General features: G+C 38.5%; 2 protein-coding genes across 3 annotated transcripts in view; both read left to right on the plus strand.

Moving 5' to 3' along the window:
* ipo4 (importin 4) overlaps positions 1 to 10,746 on the plus strand; it is a 35,659-nt gene extending 24,913 nt beyond the window's left edge. The window contains exons 26-30 of the mRNA XM_088322347.1: positions 486 to 712; positions 1,306 to 1,438; positions 4,719 to 4,823; positions 7,128 to 7,197; positions 10,070 to 10,746. Of these exons, the coding sequence (XP_088178473.1) occupies positions 486 to 712; positions 1,306 to 1,438; positions 4,719 to 4,823; positions 7,128 to 7,197; positions 10,070 to 10,200 (666 nt within the window). The 3' untranslated portion in view covers positions 10,201 to 10,746. The remainder of the gene's footprint in view (positions 1 to 485; positions 713 to 1,305; positions 1,439 to 4,718; positions 4,824 to 7,127; positions 7,198 to 10,069) is intronic.
* Positions 10,747 to 18,726: 7,980 nt separating this feature from the next.
* Positions 18,727 to 21,769, plus strand: part of pdcd6 (programmed cell death 6) — a 31,274-nt gene continuing 28,231 nt past the window's right edge. For both annotated transcript variants that reach the window (XM_088322345.1, XM_088322346.1), the window contains exon 1: positions 18,727 to 18,908. In XM_088322345.1, the coding sequence (XP_088178471.1) occupies positions 18,826 to 18,908 (83 nt within the window). In that variant the 5' untranslated portion in view covers positions 18,727 to 18,825. The remainder of the gene's footprint in view (positions 18,909 to 21,769) is intronic.

Raw genomic sequence — 21,769 nt, forward strand, 5'->3', positions numbered from 1 at the left:
CATCCATCTGTCCATCCATTATCTGAACCGTTTTTCCTCACTAGGGTCGCGGGGGTGCTGGACCCCATCCCAGCTAACTTCGGGTAGTGGGCAGGGTACACCCTGAACTAGTTGGCACCCAGTTGCAGGGTACACAGAGACGGACTACTCACTCGCCCATTCACACCTAAGGACAATTTAGACCGGCCATATAAACTGACATGCATGTCTTTGGAATGTGGGAGGAAACCGAGTACCTCGAGTAAACCAAGGGAAGCTCTGGGCGAACATACAAACTCCGCACAGGAAGGCCGGTGGTTTTCTCAGAACTCTGCTGGGAATGCTTTAACTACTCAGCCGCCGTGCTGCCCAGAAACGAGATCGAATAATGTAAATTAAGAGAAAAAGAGATTGAGACAAATTTAAAACAAATTAAGAATGTACTTTTTGCAGTGGGAGCGTAAACTGCATGTAATTTCTGTCTTCCTCACTGTTTTTGGTCCAAGAAACCATCATGCACAGAGGCAGAAAAGTCTTTTTCCCTGGGTACCATTGGAGAAATCCTGCAGGCTCTGATCACCTCAGTCGGAGGTAGGGAACTAGCAGGCCAGCTGTCCGGGCGTCTCTTCCCCGTTTTGATCACCGGATCAAAAGATAGCGACGCAGAGGCCCGCAATAACAGCGTCTTCGCTCTGGGATGTCTTGCCCACGTCGCGGGGCCGCTTCTTGCACCGTATCCTTTTCCAATTCTATGAGCTAGAGCAGTGGTGTCTATCATGCAAACCAGATATGGCCCGCATATGGATTCAATCCAGCCTGCGACACAATGCTGAGAAGCACAAGAGAAAAATGAGGTGCTACATGTCAAACATTGACATGCAGTGTTAAATATGTCCACTGGATGTTGCTAAAGTAAAGTAAACATTTTTATTAAAAATAAGATAAATTAATAGCAGGAATACTTGCAAGTCTTACAATTAATCCTTTAGATTAATGTTAGTGTGTTATTTTTAACGAATGCACAGTTGATAAGCTGCAAGAGAACAATGAAATCTCAGTGAAGGAAAAAATATTGAAGAAACAAACCCTGATGATAGTTTTAGAATCAAATCTTACATCCATGAACCTGTAGTGTAATTTAATTTTGAGCCTCCAAAATATCCCCAGCCCTACAAGTAAGGCACACTTTTGAAGCCATTAATTGACTAGTCCGTGAAAGTGGTTTGTCTACCATGTGGTTCCTGAGCTAAAATGGGTTTGACACCTCAGAGCTGGAGTTAGTCAAATGTGACATATTCAAAGTTTCTTCAACTAAATCTTCCTCAGAGAATACCCCACCTTGCTTTCTGTCTTCTCCAACTTGCTGGCCAAAGAAACTGACCTCAGGGTTATTGACAACTTGTGTTCAGCCCTCTGCAGGATGATCCTGAGCCACATGGAAGCTGTCCCCTTGGAACAGGTAATGGAGACCATAGTGTTTTTTCGCAACTTTCTTTTTGTTGTGTGTGTTTTTTTTCCAACACACATAAAAGAAAAGTGACAACACTGCACTGTTGGGGAAAATCAACCACGACCAAGTCATTTTCAAAGTCCCAGTCTTCAGTGTTCGGAAGGGTTGTCTTTCGTTTTTTCTATAATCTATCAATTTTTTTCCCATTCTTCTTGAATTGGGTCTCCTCTATTCATTTTAGAAATGTCGTCCTCATCATTGCAAATAATTCCTCCTAGGAGTGAGGTCAGGTTATCTGTTAGGACTCGGGAGATGGAGGATTGGTAATTTGGCCAACTTCGTCCCCCCGCGCCCCCACTACTTCGGGTACGAGCACACCATTGCGCGTACTGCTGGAATTTGAAGTCTGTCCCTCATTTTGGTGGCTTTAAAATTGAACCTACCTAGAAATGATTTTACAAATATTTGCAACTAAGGCATTACCTCCAGAAACATGATGAATGGGGGAAAATATGTAAGGAGCCAACTAAAGTTGAGGAATTATTAATATCATACTCAAAAGGACAATCAATAAAGGGGGATTATCTCAAAATTGTATAAAGCTCTGCAAATGGATCTCGGTAATGATGACATGGTTGTTAAGGAAAAATGGGAACAAGAAGCTAATGAAATGAAATGAAATGTTTATTGAAGGTATTGTTGGATACATTAATCAAAACATGACACAAAGAAAAAAAACTAATGCTGAGAGTGAGCATGGCCAAATATGGTCACCTTACGCCCCCTCCCCTAAGGAAATTTGACAGATCTGTTTCTGCCAACCTTTGCTTAAAGGTTTGCACCGTATTTGCACTAATAACCCGGTCAGGCAAAAAATTCCAAATTTTTGGTATCCTGAAAGAAATAAAGTTTCCATGCAAGTTGCTGGTAGGTCTAGGCACCCGTAACTTATATCTGTGACCACGTAAACCATCAACACGACAGAACTCAAAAAATTGATCAAAAGGCACATCGATCATTACATGCATTACTTTGAACACAAAAATTAAATCAAATCGAATTCTACGGAGCTCCAAAAAGTCCAAGTTCAGTCTTTGTAGTCTTTCCGGATATGACAAGCTGTGCATCCCAGGTATCCGCTTCGTATACTGTCGTTGAACTCCTTCCAGTAGGTTAATGTCCTTGAGTAAGTAAGGGTTCCACACAACGCTGTTATATTCTAACCCGGGTCTAACATAAAGGCAAAACATTCGAACTAAGAATGCTGGGTTCTTGTTGTAAAAGTGTCTGTAAATGTTTGATGCTATGTTATTAGCTTTGTTGGTAATTTTGGCGATATGCGTGATAAACTTTAGGTTTGAAGTAAGAGTGACACCCAGATCCTTATGTTCAGTAACAACATGCAAATCATGATCATTAATGTTATACAGCGGAACAGAACCATGAAAAAACGACTGTGCTAAGCATTTATGAGATGACCGTAGTAAGTAGTAGTAATGTAGTGATAAAAGACGACAAATGGGGAAAAAATTCGAAAGAGGGACACAAAATAACCAGCAGCCCGACATGGAGGTAGTTTGAATGGAAAGTAAAAATGTGATTCTTCTATACACCCTCTATCACTTCAAAATATAAAAAATACCTCAAATCTATGTTGGCGTAACTGTGGGAGGGTCAGAGATTTTACGCATATTTTCTGGAATTGCCCTGTAACATTACATTTCTGGAGAAGTATTCAGACAGAAATCAAATTAATTATTGGTTGGTAGTTGCAGTTGGACCCAGTGACCTATGCATTAGGAATTTTGCCAGAAGAATTATTGACTGGTCAACATAAATATATACCAAAGGTTATGCTTTTGTTAGCTAAGAAAATGATCACAGTGTCTTGGCTGAAACCACAACCTCCTGACATAAAACAATGGAGAGACAAATTAAAGCAAATGTACATTATGGAAAAAAATAACTGCAAGACTTCAACTGAAACTAGATCAATTTGAGAAAAGATGGAAGCTTATCACACAATTTTACTTGATGTCTAAACACCTCACTTTTTATTTTATTAAAGTTTTTTGTTGTTTCTTTTGTTATTTATGGGTATGTCAATTGTATATATTTTGTGTTTGTGTTGCTGTATGATGGAGGAATCAAACCTCTGTCAAAGTGTGGGTGAGAAATAAAAAGTTATAAAACAGAAAAAAAATAGGACAATTAACCACAACAGCATTACGTAGTCAAGTGAAAGAAAAAGAAACAAAAAACAATGACGGGTCAGGCTCTGTTTTTAGATCTTGCCCCTAATTCTTCCACACACCCGATGCTCCACGGTGGGGAGCTCGTTTTTACCAAAGTCTTGTTATAGCAGTATTTTCTGCACTGTAAGACACACTGGATTATAAGGCATATGGGATTAAAACTAACGATCTACGGTCGCATAAGAAAAAACATTTAAATGAAAATACAGTAATCCCTTGGTTATCCCGGTTAAAGGGGACTAGAAAAGAAAGAAGCAGATAAAGTGAATCTGCTAAGTAACTTCGCACCTTCATAAAAGCTCCCAAGGGTCTAACTTTAACTCAAGATGACTTTCTTACCGACTCAGAGTAATACAACTGTAGATCTACAAAATACTGCAGTTGAATGAACGCTCTTTGTTGTTATTATACAAAAATACACTAAAAATTTCCATTCAGAGTAAGAAAGCGATTTAGAGAGCACCTGGCAAGCTGGACACAAGCATCGGGTATCTTCGGGCTAAGCCAGTACTCGGTGAGGACTAAAATATAAAAGTCCCAAACCTAGCGGTTTCCCTCAAATTGTAGCTCCAGGTAAACCGTTTCATGGGTAATGGTCCTGGCGTTGGTGAGATAAAGCCTTGGCAGGGGTGGCTTAAGATAGTTCACTGCAAGCCTCGCCATAGCAGTAGGCTCTACCTGCAGTCTAATTGCTCACCACCAGTGATCACCATTTTTTTCCAGTTTATAAGGCGTACCGTGTCATAAGGCGCACTTCCAATTTCTGGCCAATTTAGGGGTTTTAGGTGCGCTTACTGTTTGAAAAATATGGTACTTTTTTGCTTGGTGTCAGGAGAACTTGACAAGTTATTCATCCTTTTTCTGTAATGTTTGTTACATTCCCAAAGTAGAGCACCTTGAATGTTATGGGTATCCCATATTTCACAATTGTCTTTAAATCATACCATAAATCCTCCTACTTTTGTATTCTTTGACAAAACCAAAATATATCCATGTGGTCGATGTCTACGTCTCATGCCTGTTTTCCGTCACAGGTTGTTCCAGTTCTGGTAGCTCGTCTTCCACTGAAAGAGGACTTCGAGGAGAACAAAATCGTGTTCAGCTGCTTGAACATGCTGTACTCTCACAACCCTGCTCTGGTAGGGTGCATTTTCCATTTTTTATTTGCAATGGTCAGTTGAGCTCATTACAGTGCAAGTCATTCCATGGATAATGTTACATAATAATTAGTAATGTAGGGATTAAAGCAACAAAAACAACATTAAGTAATTTTCTGAAATTCATCGGAAGTCCCATCTCGAAAAGTAAAAAGATGTCACTACAGGGTATAGTATTTGCTCAGAAAATGTAAAATCATTTGACATGCAACAACTTTCTTTTAAAGTTAGGCACCAAAAATTATTTGGGCTCGCGATGCAAGACACGTTGACTTCAATGACACTCCCGACGGGGAATATATTTTCGTGGAACTTTCCAATTTGTAACGCATTACTGGCAGGCTCAGCGTTATTTTGTATTTCCAAAAATTCCACAATGTTTCTGGGAAAACCCAAGAATTCTTAAACATGAAAAGTATGAGGAAATAGTATGTTTTTGCACAAAATCTAACTCTGTCTCCTATATATACAGTATATGCATCCATTTATTATCTGCACCGCTTATCCTCAGTAGGGTCGCAGATGCTGGAGCACATCCCAGCTATCCTCAGGAAGTGGGCAGGGTCACACCCGGGCACACAGAGACAGACAAACATTCACTCGCTCATTCACACCTAGGGACAATTATCCTGACATGCATGTTTTGGAACACACGGGGGAGGCTGTGGTAGCTGGACTTGAACCCTGAACCTCTGCACCATGGGGCTGCGCGCTAACCACCCAGCCGCCGTGCCGTGATGCTACTGTATATACATTACAGATAGATAGATGGATAGATATGGATATATATATATATATATATATATATATATATATATATGAATATAGTATATATACCGTAAATTCTGGACTATAAGCCGCTACTTTTTTCCCAAACATTCAACCCTGCGGCTTATTCAGTGATGCGGCCAATTTATGTAATTTTTCTAACAGCCGCCAGCGGCGCTCGAGTTCAAGGCACATGACGCAGCTTACAAGCTAAACGCAATCGAGCAGTCCGATAAAGAAGGAAACAGAGCTACTGCGCGTACTTTACCTTGTGAGCGTGTTGCTGGCGTGTTTTTGAATAAGGGAGCGTGGGACGACGTCTACATGACAAAGCCTCTTTCCCATACTGGTGAAGACAACTTTGATGACGTCAGTTATTAGATAAGGACGGTTGGCCGTGATTTCTACAGTTGCCGTATATTTTTTTAACAGAGTCATTTGCTGTGTTGCGAGCGTGTTTCTAGTAGCGTTTTGCTACCGTTCCCAGGCACGGTTTGGGATGAAATTTATAATATTATTAAAGCTTTGAAAACTCTCGGTGTACCGTCTTTCTTTGTAAATATGTGTAACCATGTATAATATGTGTTTGCAACTGTATATTTTTGTAATGTATTTATTTTGGACACTTATTCTGATAAGTCTTGCACTGACCAATTAAAAAGAAGGGGCGTAACAGACGCGGGGGATGATGGGCAGTGAGGACCGGTAAAGGTGATTGTTTGTGGACACGGCAGACAAAAGTGGATATATATTTTTCCCACCCTTACCTTTGGAAATATACACTTTTTTTCCCTTGGATTACTTTTAACGGGACCTGGACTCTGCAGGTCTGCATCACATTTTAAGTACCGGTATCATCTTCCGGTCATTTGTCGGCTGTGGTTGTCAAACTGAGCACTGTATTCTTAGTTTTTGGTTAATTCATGTAATTGTGATATAAGTTATAAAGTGGGTGCACGCGGCTTATATACCGGTGCGGCCTGTGTAACTATAAAAGCGGTTATCCTCTTAAAATGTGGTGGGTGCGGCTTATAATCAGGTGCGCTCTATAGTCCGGAATTTACGGTATATATGAATATGATATATATAGATATAGATATAAATAAACACCATCCCCACTTCCAAACATGGTGGTGGCAATATCAATACTTTTGCAAAGCACTGTATGCAATCCCTGTTCACTACTATCGCTGTTTCGGATCTGCCTCTCATGTTGTGTTCATAGGATTCAGTATTTTGAGAGTGTTCCCTTAAGGATGTCACAGCTTTAGAAGAAAGAAGCCAAATGGATCAACGTAAAGACAACATTTTTCGAGTCACCCAGCGTGTGGAATATTTTGCCAGATATTTGCATACTCGTGGAGAGGAACACTACCCGTTTTGTGCCTAGTTGACAAAAAAACCTTTTGTTTGGGAATACCTTTAAGTGCAGGCTTTGTAACCAGAAAGGACAAAGCAAATATTTTTTTCTTGAAGAGTTTTGGCCAATGTTCAGATAATGCTTTTGTTGCTTTGCAGATTGTGAAGCTGATGCAGCCCATCGTTGACTCAACCTGTCATGTGATTGGCAACAAAGAGGTGCCCAAAGGTATTTATTCAAGATGCAACTTATTCAATGTCTGACAGTTCTCTTGACTGGGGAAGTGCAGGTCCCAGCCATTTTTTTTTGCCATTTTGACTCATTTTTGAAGGTCTGCAGAAAATTGACCTTTATAGCAGTGGTCTGTAACCTATGTCTCCCAAGCTATATATGGCTCTTCTCATGTGGACATATGGCTCCAAGATAAAATGGAACTCGCTCAACTACATAAAGTATTGTTTCATATGGAGCCAATAGTTGCACATAAGAAGCCAAGACGATACTGTCTGTATGAAGAGTTTAATCCAGTATATTTGAGACACAATTTTAACTACAGTTTACAACTAAGGCGTTACACCAACAGACACTGTTTTTGGCTGCAGATTGCAAAATAATCCTTAATATGGGAGCTTATTAAACAATCTATGTGCACTGTTGATGCATTTTAAACTGAAACGCCACATAACAAAAAATAAACACCCTGAAGCTCTAGCAAAGCACCTAGAGCAATTTGATTGGGTAAGCGGTAGGAAGTGCCAGGGCGCACGCACTCCCTTTCCTCGCCCAGCCTCGTCTACACTGATGTTAACACATTGGTATCCTCGTTTGCAGTATTTTGTGACATATTAACAAAGGAACTCTGCTTGCACCTAGTATTGAAACCATTATTTAGGACAAGAATTACAGTAAAAATGAGTCTCAACACTCTTAAGTAACTGCAGGAGAACAAATTTTAAGTAGTATATTTATAATGATATAGGACCGAGGGTCAGGCATTATTATTATTTTGTAGATTTTATCAAACCATCAAACATCACACAGTGAAATGAAATGTGCTGAAGAATTAGCTTTTGTCTGGAGAGCGGATTTGTTGAATTTTGTCTTAAAATATATCGTGTGGCTCTCTCTCAAAAAAAATATTGCTTCTTAGGCTCTTATGGTCAAAAAGTACCTTACCTCTACTATTTAGGCATAGAACATATCAAAAGAAAGCTTTAACCTGTTAACGTTCCGGCAGCCCTTCAGACTGCTGAGAGGCAAAGACGTGTCTGTACGATGACGTCACTATTTATAATTTGCTTAACTAGTACCATATCGATGTCAAAACAATCAATAGACATTTTGTTTTTACAGTTGTTAACCACATCTAAGATTTCTGATTCCGTAACCCCAGATAAAATCATGGTCTTGGAGTTCATTTTTATCAGTGACTCAAATTGTTTACCACTGCACTCTGGGATATTTGCAGCAAGCTCTGGTCCAACATTTACAATATAACTATTGAAATTCTCCACAACTTGATTTAAATGATCATTTTCACTGTTCTTATCAATAAAATAGTTTGGATATGCATTACTTACATTCTTTCCTTTTATTATACTATTTAATATTTCTTAAATATAAATTTGTTTTTATACGTTTTATATCGGGATTTGGCTTCCTCAGTTCTTAGTTTAATAAATGTTCTATATAAGGTGTTTTTTTTTTTTTCTTACAAGCGTTATATAAACCCTTAGTTATCCATGGATGGTTTACAGATTTATTCTTAATATTAGTTTGTCTCATTGGGCAATTTTTGTTATACTTGTTGGTGAATATTTCCAAAAATATGTCAAACGCACGATCCACATCATCTGTACCATATATAGCATTCCAGTTTTGTTTAACCAAGTTATTATTGTAAAGTTTCTCTAATATTTTAGAGACCTGAGGAAGCAAAGTATTCCCAGGAGCTTGATAATTACTTTACTTCTGTTTTTAAAAATAAAACACTGAAAACATTTTTACTCCGTGCTTTGGCAAACGTATTTATACGTTATGGTCAATGTTCCCTGTAATTTTCCTTACGGGTCTGAGCGTTCACACAAAGTCAGTGAGCAACGCTTGAAACAACAGTGAGCAACAGCAATCCCAAGTGTGGCAACTGAGTCATTATCAAACATGTCCAAAACTTGACATCACGTTACATTTTGCTGAGTTTCCGGCAATGCAAATATATTTTTCTCTTTTGAATGAATTGACTCATGTATTATTGCAAAGGTTGTACGGCCTACAAATGTTGTTTGTTCTTACAACGATTCTTTCACAAGATTTCCATTTCTTTTTTTTCCCGGTATCTTTTGTCGCATAATACTAACATTTTTGAGGGCTTCTTTAGTCGGTTGCACGATACACAACTGTATTTAATCACATTTTTTAGTGGAAGTACAATGTTGGCAACAAGATTGACTTGGTATAATTAGAAATTATTTGAATGCAACCCAAACTTTTTCTTTTTTTTTTTTTTAATTCCTTTAAAAAAAGCTCATTGTGTTTATTTTTACCTGGATGTTACTTTTTTCTTTTTGTTCTCTATCTACTTTTTTTCCTTTTTCTTTTCTTTTTTTCTGACTTTTTTCTGAATGTTTCCTTCTTTTTCTCTTCCTTTTGTTTCTTTTTTTCTCAGCTTCTCACTACATTTTCATTTTGGTATTTTTTTTCTTTTTTGTTCTATTTCCCCTTCCTGTAAGTCATTTAGTGCATACTTTTACACAATATTTGGCCATATAGGGATGAAAGAAGAAAAATAACCTGAAGAGCCGTTTAGGACCCGAAAGAGACGGTTCCTTTTAGTGAGCCGAGCCGAAGAAGCCGGTTCTCGACCAACTCTACTAAGTTTACTCAACTTTGTTCTACTTCGACTCGACTTCAAAATACCGCATTTAGGACACAACGTCGGGGGAACCCGTGTATTTTTACCTTCATGCACTGTAACTTTGACTTGAGTCGCTTCTTAATTAGTAATTTTTGAGCCCTGATTTTTGTGCGCCGGCTAGATTTTCTTGTGCGCTGAGAATGTGCGAGCAAATTGACGGTACTCCCTTTTTTGTCATTTGTCCAGAATCACAGCAACTTGCGGCCACGCTGTTGCAGACATTTGCTCAGCAGCACATGGCAGACTTCCAAGCGGCTGTGTACGCCCTACCCAGAGGCGAGCAGGCCAAGCTCAGCGCCGTCATCAACACGGCGTGAAGACGACACAGGAAGAGAAGTTCATATATTTACTTTAGAAAAACACCTTTACTCATCGTTTCACATCTCACAATAGTCGTTTTTCTCTTGAGAATTTACCCGTTATTTATTTTTTATGATCATGAGATTCCCCTTTTGTTTTTGTTATTCTTTATTTGGACATTCTTTACTTTGGAGTATTAAGTGAGACATCAGGGCTAAAAATATTAAGTATATCCCCTCGGCTGTTTATAGGTGCTAATCATGGAGTTATTAGTTACAGTATATCAAGCAGTCACTTATATATCTGATAAGAAAAATCAGGAATTTGCCACGACTTTCAAGCACTACGTAGAACTCATCATGTCAACTTTAAGAAAAAGAGACAAAATCCTGATCATTTTTAGCCTATTTTTCAGAATGAAGGCAAGTCACTCAATTTCTCATGGCACATTTATGCATAGACTGTGAACGACAGTCTTAATTTGGTGCCGTTTGAAGGGTTGCACTCAAATGCCTTGTATTTTGTCCGGTAAAAATTACATAAATAAAGTCACATTTTCTCAACGTCTGTGATAGTGTTTTGGGAACACCATTTTTGGTCTTCTTGTTTTAATCAGGGTTCACCAAACCTGACCGTTTGGAAGATGCAGTAAATATTGAAGGGTTTTATACATTTTACTATAATGGATTTTATACGATTAAATACAAGTTACATTTATCGAGTCCAATGATTTTCACTGAGTGGGCTTCAGGTCACGCTGTTCCAAATTCGGAATGTTTTGGTGGGGGAATTTTGATAACAGGACTCTTGACGGGGGACGGCAGGCGATGTTTGGAGAACAAAGCCCTGATGACGTAGAAACGCTCTCCTGTTTTGAGTTTCTCCAGACATCGAGGCGAGGAGGTGGACCCCACGTGGGGGTTTTCCTGGCATGCCCATGGGGGGAGCCGGCACACCAGCTTGCGGGAAAAAAACGTGGGAAGAGGAGGAAAGAAAGAAGATCGAGAGAGTAGGCTTGACGGAGACTCGAGCGACACTAATTTGACTAACACGGCCATATTTGATGGAGTTCACTCAGCTAAATTGTTTAAGAAATTAAATCTGCCCCCGGGTGGAAATGCCGGTCTCTTGTTCATTTTTCCATCAAGAAACGAGCGCGCATTGTTTGGGAGAATGCAGGTTGTGTTTTGTTAACGGAGTCAGATGACTAATGCGAACAATTTGGTAAACGGTACATTTTAAAATTTAATTCCTAACAATGGTTAAAAAATGTCTCTATTTTTAGCTCTTCACCAGTATATTCATTATATATTATCTCCATAATCAAATAAGTATTTGTTTTATAAATATTTTGGGTACAGATTTATTTTTGTTTATGGCTTTTTTTAAAGCAGTGTTAGGGGTTTCTTATATGCTATGTCTGCTTAAATGCAATATACGGTAAGTTTTTTGGGGGGGGGAGAGTGGCGGATAAAATAAATAATATGTATGTATATAGTGTTCTGCTATCTCTACTTAGACCTGCACAATCATTTCATTTGACACATTGGGGATTGGGAGTCAGAATTGTTTTCTTGATTCGGGTCGCAACCTGTCATTAGGGTGGAATTGTGGGTTCTGAAGTCAGACAATATCTGGTCTTTGAACTCACCGCGAGTCCAGTGCAGAAAGCAGTTGGCTGCTCAGTCTGGGCGAAGCCTGGTCTTTGTTAACAGCATCTTACATTTGAGAATTGTCTTCCCCAAAATTACTTATGAAGCAAAAGCAATGCCATTGTGTTAAAGGTAAGAGCCTACCGGTAGCCTGGGTAATATTTTCAATTTTTCGTTTTTGCTCAATGTTGAAAGGTACCATTGTACAGTGAAGGATTTTATACATTTGACTATAAAGGATTTTGTACGATTGAATACAAATTACATTTAATGCAAAAGATATTCACTGGCGGGGCTGTTGTGCGAGGTCAGTGCAACCTAGTGGAGAATATTGTTTACAGGAATGGCGGGAACGGGACGTGAGGCTGATAATATAATCAGCGCATCCAGACACGGAGGGGCCCTGATGACGGAGGACGGCAGGCAATGTTTTGAGAAAGGCTCTGCTGTTTTGAGTTTTCCAGACATCGAGGCGAGGTGGTGGAGCCCACGTGAGGCTTCACTGGCTTGCCCATGGGAGGAGCCGGGACACCATCTTGCGGGAAGACGTGGGTCGAGAGGAGAAGCGAGAGGACTTGAGAGAGAGAAGGCTTCCCAGAGACTCCCAACGACACTAATTCGGCCACTTTCGATGGAGTGCACTCCGTTAAATTGCTCATCAAATTAAATCTGCCCCCGTGTGAAAATGTCGGCTATTCTTGTTCATCTTTTCCATCGAGAAAGGAGCTAGCATTGTTGGGTGAATGTAGGTTGTGCTTGGTTAATGGAGTCAGATAACTAATTCGAACAATTTGGTAAACGATACATTTTAATATTTAATTCCCAACAACAGATATATTGATACAGTGAGAAAATATCCCAAAAGGCAAATATCACAGTGAGTTTAAACGACTGGCTGCCAATGTTCCCTGTAATTTTCCACTGGTCTGAGCATTCACACAAAGTCGGTGAGCAACGCTTAAAACAACAGTGAGCAACCATCATCCCAAGTGTGGCAAGATAATTAAATATCAAACGTGTCCAAAACTTGACATCAAGTTACATTTTGCTAAGTTTCCGGCAATGCAAAGTTATTTTTCTCTTTTGAATGAATCGACTCATGTACTATTGCAAAGGTTGTACGGCCTACAAACGTCGTTTCTTCTTACAATTCTTTCACAAGATATCCATTTCTTTTTATTTCCTGACATATTTTGTCGCATAATATTAACATTTTTGGGGGCTTATTGAGTCGGTTGTAAGATACACAACTGTACTTAATCACATTTTTTAGTGGAAGTACAAGTTGGCAACAAGATTTACTTGATATGATTGGAAATTATTTGAATGCAACACACACTTTTTCTTCCGTGTTTTTTTCTACTTTTTTATGAAATTCCTATAAAAAAAAAAATCTCTGTTTAATTTTTTCCTAGCTGTTACTTTTTTCTTTTTGTTCTCTGTTTACCTTTTTCCTACATTTCTTTCTTTTCTTTTTTTTCTGGCTTTAAAAAAAAATCCTTCTTTTTTTCTCTTCCTTTTGTTTCTTTTTTTCTCAACTTTTCACTACTTTTTCATTTTGGTATTTTTTTTCTTTTTTGTTCTATTCCCCCTTCTTTTAAGTCATTTTGTGCATAGTTTTACATAATATTTGGTCATGTTGGGATTAAAGAAGCAAAAACAACCGGAAGAACTGTTTAAGACCCGAAAGAGCCGGTTCCTTTTAGTGAGCCGAGCCGCAGAAGCCGGTTCCCCGACAAACTCTACTAACTTTACTCAACTTCGTTCTACTTCGACTCGACTTCAAAATACCGCATTTAGGACACAACGTCGGGGGAACCCGTGTATTTTTCCCTTCATGCACTGTAACTTTGACTTAAGTCTCTCCTTAATAAGTAATTTTGAGCCCTCATTTTTGTGCGCTGGCTAGATTTTCTTGTGCGCTGAGAATGTGCGAGCAGTGCGCAATTGAAGTTTAGAGGGAACACTGACCATTTACTGAATCCAGCTTGCAGACGTACTTAATGTCGCTGCGTAGCGCGCTGTCTGAGCTTTGAGAAGCTTGGCAGGATCGTCCTAATGAATGAAATGGAATTCTATTACCTGCCTGACAGTATCATGATTGCCAATCTGCTCGATGCAACGGAAGGTGCCACTCCTAAATTTAGGACCACGAAAACCGAGAGTAGGTGGTTTGAAACTTGATCCCACAAAAATGGTGGTAATGGTATTCTTTGAGCGCGTGTCGCCCCTTTTGTGGTTGAATGAGTCCATTTAGTTCTTCTTGGACAGGGGTCACCAACCTTTTTGAAGCTGAGAAGTAGTTCTTTGCTACTGATTTCAGTGATTAGCGCAAAGGTTTGATAATACATTTTTGAAATACTATATCTTGTTACTATGGTATGACTATGTTGGTACCAGATTGTGGTTATTATTCTTAGGTGTAGAGTAATTGCTTATTTTATCTTTATTTCATTCACAATCTATTCGGTGGTTACCGATTCGGCCAGCAGGTAGTGCTCACGGTTTCCCGCCTGAATTAATTCGACATAGCCGCATTTATCATGAAGGAAGCAGGGTTGGGTAGGGTTACTTTAACTGGATTACTTTCAATTACTCTTGGATTACTCCAATACCAAATATGCTAATAAAAGACAAAAGAAAGTAAATATGAATCAAATGACTGAATTTTCTGCAGGCTTGGGGAGTAACGGAATACATGGAACGGCAAAAATGAGGTTGGCAAGCTGTTTGGATTTATTTTCATTTTGTTTCTGTCGCATTTGATGTTAGTTTTGCCGGAGATCAAAGCCAGGAGAGAAAGCTTACCACGTGTTGTGAGTCATCATTTGATTCATATTTAGTTTCTTTTGTCTTTTATTAGCTTATTTGGTATTGGAGTAATCCAAAAGTAATTGAAAGTAATCCAGTTAAAGTAACCCTACCCAACCCTGGAAGGAAGCATTGTAGACAGGTCTCTCTCCCTCTCTCTTGATATTTGTGTCTCTCTATATATCTGTGTCTCTCGAAATTCGCGTGTCTCTCTCTCTCTCTCTTTCTCCCTCTGTCTTTCTCTCTCTCTCTCTCTCTCGATAATTCTCTCTCTCTCTCGATAATTGTGTCTCTGTCTTTCTCTCTCTCTCTCTCTCTCAATATTCGTCTCTCTCCTTTTCTCTTTCTCTGTCTCTCTCTCTTTCTCTGTGTCTTTCTCTGTCTCTTTCTCTGTCTCTTTCTCTGTCTCTCTCTTTTCTGTCTCTTTCTCTCTCTTTTGCTCTCTCTTTCTCTCTCTCTCTTTCTCTCGCTCTCTCTCTTTTTTTTCTCTTTTTCTATCTCTTGTTCTCTCTTTTTCTCTCTCTTTTCTCTCTCTTTTTCTCTCTCTTTTTTCTCTCTCTCTCTCTCACTGTCGTTCTCTTTCTCTCTTTTTTTCTCTCTCTCACTGTCTTTCTCTTTCCCTCTTTCTCTCTTTCTCTCTCTCTTTCTCTCTTTCTTTCTCTCTCTTTCTCTCTCTCGATAATTCTCTCCCTCTTTCTCTCTCTCTCTCTCTCTCTCTCTCTCTCTCTTTCTCCCCCTCTCTCGATAATTCTCTCTCTCTCTCTCGATAATTGTTTCTCTCTATTTCTCTCTCCCTCTCTCTCAATATTCGTCTCTATCTCACTGTCTTTCTCTGTCTCTTTCTATCTCTTTCTCTCTCTCTCTCCCTTTCGCTCTCTCTTCCTCTCTTTCTCTCTCTCTTGATATTTATATATATATATATATATATATATATATATATATATATATATATATATATATATATATATAAATAGTTTGTCTTTTGAGCTCTTTCTCTTGCTTTACTCCAAGTGGAGAAAACAACGAAAGCTTCTCAAAGAAATGTGTGTTATTTGTTCAATAGAATAAACTTGTTTCCACAACTCATCTTTGATATCTTTCTACATAGTCTGTCTTGCTGTGAGTAAACGGGTGCCGCGTTGTGTTTGTAAGTTTGACGATCGGTTAATAAGGGTAATCATTGACGAGCATCACGGTGGCACAGTGGTTAGCGCGTCTGCGGCACATTTCTGAGGTCATGAGATCGAACCTCCTGTGTGGAGTTTGCATGTTCTCCCCTTGCTTGCGTGGCTTTCCTCCAGGCACTCCGGTTTTCCCTCCACATTCCAAAAACATGCATTTCAGGTTAATTGGCCGGTTCAAATTGTCCCTAGGTGTGAATGGGCGAGCGAATTGTCTGTCCCTGTGTGCCCTGCAACTGGCTGGCAACCAGTTCAGGGTGTCCCCTGCCCACTGCCCGAAGATAGCTGGGATGGGCGCCAGCGCCCCCGCGACCCTACTGAGGATAAGCGGTACAGATAATGGATGGATGGATGGATGGATGGACAAGGGGACCAATTGGCTGAGGTTGACAAGAGTGGAACAATTTTGTGCTAAAAAAATTGGGAAATTTCCTGCGGCACACTAGACAAAATCTCACTGGCAAAGTGGCGTGCTCCGGAAGATTGGAGGAAAAACAGTTGTAGGTGATTACGACGTTTAGTCTTTCGTTATTCACGTTGTGACGTCATGACTCTGTAAAATTATTCATATCCGTTGGCCCGTATTTAAACTGTTTTCAATCCAAATCAAACCTGATTCATATGTGATTGGGTTAAAGAAACAGATCAGTAATTAAAGTATTAATTAATATTTCCATTTTTTTTCCACAGCAGGTTGTGACGTCATCTCGCACTCCTGGAAGTGCTGAATGATTGGCCGCGCCCATGCGCACGAGGCAGGAAGGAAACTGCCTGTTCACTAGTGATGGGAATTCCGTCTCTTTTTAGAGAACCGGTTTTTTTGGCTTCGCTACCTGAAAACAGCAGGCTCGTTGCTCCAACACGGTTCTTCAGATTTTTCCGTTTTTAATGATGGATTACAAATAATAATGAAGTATTATGCACCAAATTAATTTCGAAAATGTATTATGCTATGAAAGAGAGGGAACGAAAAATTGAAAAAAAAAAACAAAAAACAAAAAAGGAAACGAACAAGGGAGACAGATTTATAGATAATTATAAATAGGGAAAAATTAAGCGAGAAATTGAGAAAGAGTGATAAAAAGTGGAGCGAGTTCAAGAAAGAGATAGACAAATAGAGCAAGAGAAAAAGAAACAGGGATGTACAAAGAAAGAGAAGTGAGGACGAAAGAAAGGGAGAGAAAGTGGGAGACATACAGAGAAATTTAGACACAAAGACAGAAACAGAAGAAAAAGAAAGAAAATTAGATAAATATATGAGAGAGAGGAAGCGAAAATGAGGTATAGAGAAAAGGAAAAATGGAGAAATAGAGAAGGAACGACAACTAGAGAGAAAGATAAAAATGAAAAAGATGTAGAGAGAGAGAGGAATTAGCCGAAAAGAAAGAACAGGATATAACAGATATAAAGAAAATTAGAAATAGGGAGAATGAATGCGAGAAATAGAAAAAGAGTGATGAAGAGAAAGGAGAGAGTTCATGAACAAGAGAGAAAAATAGAGTAAGAGATAAAGAAAAAGAGCGAGGGACAGAGAGGGAGTTAAAAAAGAGAAAGTAGAAGAGAGGACCAGACAAAGTGGGAGACATACAGAAAAATTGAGATACAAAGACAGAAACATAAGAGAGAAAATTAGATAAAAATAGAGAGAGAGAGGAAGGAAGGAAGGAAGGAAGGAATTTGACAAAAAAAATGGAGAACAAGAGAGACAGATTTAGAGATAATTAGAAATAGGTAAAAAAATAAGCGAGACATTGAGAAAAAGTGATAAAGAGAGGAGTGAGTTCAAGAAAGAGATAGACAAATTGAGGAAGAGAAAAAAAAACGGAGGGACATACAAAGAAGGAGTAGAAGAGAGGATGAGAGATAGGGAGAGAAAGTGAAAGACATATACAGAGAAATTTAGACACAAAGACAGAAACAAAAAAATATATAGATGGATATATGAGAGAGAGAGAAAGCGAAAATGAGATATAGAGAAAAATAGAAAAATTGAGAAATAGATAAGGAACAAGAAATAGAGAGAGAAAGATGAAAATGAAAAAGATGTAAAGAGAGAGAGAGAGAGAGAGAGAGAGAGAGAGAGAGGAATTAGCCGAAAAGAGAGAATGGGAAAGACAGATATATAAAGATAATTAGAAATGGGGAGAACAAATGCAAGAAATAGAAAAAGAGTGATGAAGAGAAAGGAGAGAGTTCATGAACAAGAGAGAAAAATAGAGAGATAAAGAGATAAAGAAAGAGCGAGGAACAGAGAGGGAGATAAAAAAAAGAGTAGAAGAGAGGACCAGAGAAAAAGAAAGTGGGACCCGTACAGAGAATTTTAGATTCAAAGACATAAACATAAGAAAAAGAGAGAAAATTTGATAAAGATAATGAGAGAGAGAGAGAAAGCAAAAATGAGATATAGAGAAATAGAAAATTGAGAAATGGAGAAGGAAAGAGAAATAGAGAAGGAGATGAAAATGAAAAAGAGTGAAAGCGAAAATGAGATATAAAGAAATACAAAAATTGAGAAATAGAGAAGGAAATAGAAACAGAGAGAAGGAGAAAGATGTAAATAAAAAAGATGGGGAGAGAGAGAGAGAGAGTTAAAGAGATAAGGCGATAGAGAAAGAAAGACAGAGAGAAAGAGAGAGAGAGAGAGAGAGAGAGAGAGAAAGAGAAAGAGAGAGAGAGAGAAATAGAGAAAGAGAGAGAGAAAGAGAAAGAGATACAGAGAGAGAAAGAGAAAGAGAAAGAGAGAGAGGAAAAGGAAGTAAGTTAGTTCCGTTTATTTCAGAAGGAACAAGAAGGAAGAGAACGTGAGAGCCTTTCGAAGGGAGCCGCCTCCCTATTAACGGGGAGCTGGCTTATAGAGCTCTTCCGTTCGCGAACGACCCACCACTACAGTTAACGTCGAAAGAGCAAAGCAAAGCACAGCGGACTGAGTTAAAATCTCCACGCCTGGACGACCTACCAGTCGAATATTACAATTTTTTCGCTTCAAATTTTTAAAAAAATGGCTTATCACAGTCCTTACAGAGCTCCTCCACATATAAACAACCCTCCAGACCAGAGCTTTCTGTGGAATATCTTTCAGAGGTGAGTGCGGGAAAAACAAGACTTCGCAAGCTTCTGTTTCTTTTAGGTTTTTATTATTTTTATTTTATTAAAAAATAAAAGCTAAGGTCGAACTTCTCGTGATTTTTCGTCTTCGTGGAGCTTTTACGCTAATATTTTGTTTGCGTGGAATTCATTCACGTCACACCTAAGGTCACTTTTTTTCTCTTTTAAGTCTAATTATGTTTACCCTAGAGTGCCATGTCTAATCTCGTGACATGTTTCACCACGTTGATCTAAATGACGATACGGAAAAATTAAATCTTCAAAAGCTTAGTGACGTCATAGAGATGGCCGCATTAAACACTGTTTCGGATAAATTAGCTCAAATGGTCAAATCGCGTTACGGGATTCCTATTTACAGGACCGTTCTTAAAGGGACAGTGCGTATTATTGTCTATTAGATGTCGTGAAAGTCGAAACGAGTGGTACAAGCACAAGGAAGAATACAAACTAAGGCGACTCTAAATGACCATCTGCACTTTTTTTTCTCAATATTAATATCCCCCGTTTTTGTTTTTTTAGACGCCTAAAGGAACAGTGTGTATTTGACCACTAGGTGTCGCGGTGTTGTGTTTTTAAACTAAAAACGAGTGCAACTAAATCGCTAGGAAGAATACAAACTATGGTGACTAGTGACCAAACTGCAGTATTTTTTTCTCATTTTTTATGGAACATTTTTCTTTCTAAGAGCTTTTGTCCCTTTAGATACCCGTAGCAGCAAGATGGCTGACAGGTATGTCAGCCCCCTCTCAGTGAGGCTCATGCTAGTTAAAACCAATGCTATTGTCAGAAACTCAGGGTATTTAAAGAGACAGTGTGTTATATTAGACCTAGATGTCATATTGTGTAGTGTAACTGACAACAATTGATAAAAAGCATGAGTGTAAATACAAACTACAGAGACTGAAAAGTGACCAACCCGCAACATTTTTCTCATTTTTTTTGCCAAATCTTTCACAATCCTTTTGTTCTTTTGGGTATCCGTAGTAGCAAGATGGCTTACAATTATGTCCGTCCACTCCCGTTGAGCATTATGTTGTATAATATAAATGCTGTGGTCAGAAACCTATGATTATTTAAAGGGACAGTGTGTAATATTCAACCAATAGATGTCGCTGAAATGCATCGTTAAAACGAGTGCTAAAAAGAGCAAGGAAGGATACAAACTACCGGGAATATAAGTGACCTAATTGCACAATTTTTTTCTTTTTTTTTTGGTCAAACTTTTTGTTCTTTTACAGTACCCGTAGTAGAAAGACGGCTTACAATTATGTCCGTCCACTCCCATTGAGCATCATAAATTCTATGATCAGAAACAGTGTGTGTTAAAGGGACAGTGTGTAATATTCAATAAAGAGATGTTGCTGAAATGCATCGTTAAAACGAGTGCTAAAAAGAGCTACAAACTATTGAGGATCAAATCTTGCAGCAAAATGGCTGACATACAAATATATATTTTTAAAATTGTATCTTTTTATGATCATGTATTTTTGTTTATTATTTATATCATTTTTTATTTATTAATGATGTTTTCTTACCACTGGGAGTCACTGAATCATACACACTGTCCCTTTAATACACAGCACTAGCATTGCAACTGTGATAAATATCAAGGCACATCTCTTGTAGAAATGGTTAAGATATATACAAATCTCCAGTTTTTTTTTACACTTAGTTGGACAGTGTGTGTTATTTGACCACCAGATGTCGCTGTTTATTTTTTTGTCATTGATTGTAAAGTATTCAACAGTTTTTGCTCTCAGATTTAATGTTACAGCCATTGCGCTGCTCCTTGTTGTGTGCTCAAATGGCCTCCGGGGGCAGTGTAATCTTTATGCAGATGCAAACAAACGAAAGTGTTACGTGATTGTCAGAAATTTTCATTATCCTTTAAAGCCACAGTGCGTAGTATCTGACCACTGTGTCCAATATTTTGTCGTGCGCTCAGAAACGAATGCTAAAAAGCACAAAGAAGACTACAAACTACGGAGGTGTAAAATGACCAAAAGGCACCATTTGACTTTTTTTCCATTTTACAAAAAAAATTCATGTTTACTTGATAGTTTGTGTATTTTTGCTCATATATTTAAATCCGTATTCTTTTTATTGAACAAGTGAAGTATATTTTACCACTAGGTGGTGCTAACTAATACAAACTGTCCCTTTAAATTGTCAAGGCGGTCTATAATGGCGCCCAAGTTGACAATATACAAGCATTCTTATCATAGTATTTTATCAAAGGAGGAGATACTGGGTTGTCATTTTGGGTTATTAACATAGTTGTACTATTATAAATTACTTTCTTTAAACTTCAATTTCCTTAATTTGACTAAATATGTTTATTTCACCTGTTTAGTAGTAAAATAATGTCACTTAATTCATTCGGTGCCGTAGACGTATTTTCACGTCATTTACGGTTTTTGCATTGCAAAAAAAAAAATAAAATAATCATACCTTATTGTAAACCAGGGTTCTCCAACTCATTTTAACTCGGGGGCCACACGATAGAACAAACATTCTGTCGGGGGCCGGACTAGTAGATTTAAAGAGATAGAAAAAGAGAGATAAAGAAAGAATAAAACGAGGGAGGGAAAAGGAAAGAGGGCGGGACAAAGAAAGAAAAAGAGAGAGAGGGAGAGAGCGTGAGAAACAAAAGAGATAAAAAGTCGTGAGAGAGGGGGAAAAAGGGAGAGGAAGAAAGAAATCCAAAGAGAAATAGAAAGACGGAAGGAGAAAAAAGAGAAAAGAAAGCGCGAAGGGTAGGAAGAGAGAAAGAGAAAAGAGAGAAAAGGAAAAAGGGAAGTTAGAGCAAAAGAAGTTAAAAAGACACAGAGAGAGAA

The sequence above is a fragment of the Urocampus carinirostris genome, chromosome 18, assembly GCF_059441175.1.
Source record: "Urocampus carinirostris isolate Australia breed hairy pipefish chromosome 18, RoL_Ucar_1.0, whole genome shotgun sequence".
Taxonomy (NCBI): domain Eukaryota; kingdom Metazoa; phylum Chordata; class Actinopteri; order Syngnathiformes; family Syngnathidae; genus Urocampus; species Urocampus carinirostris.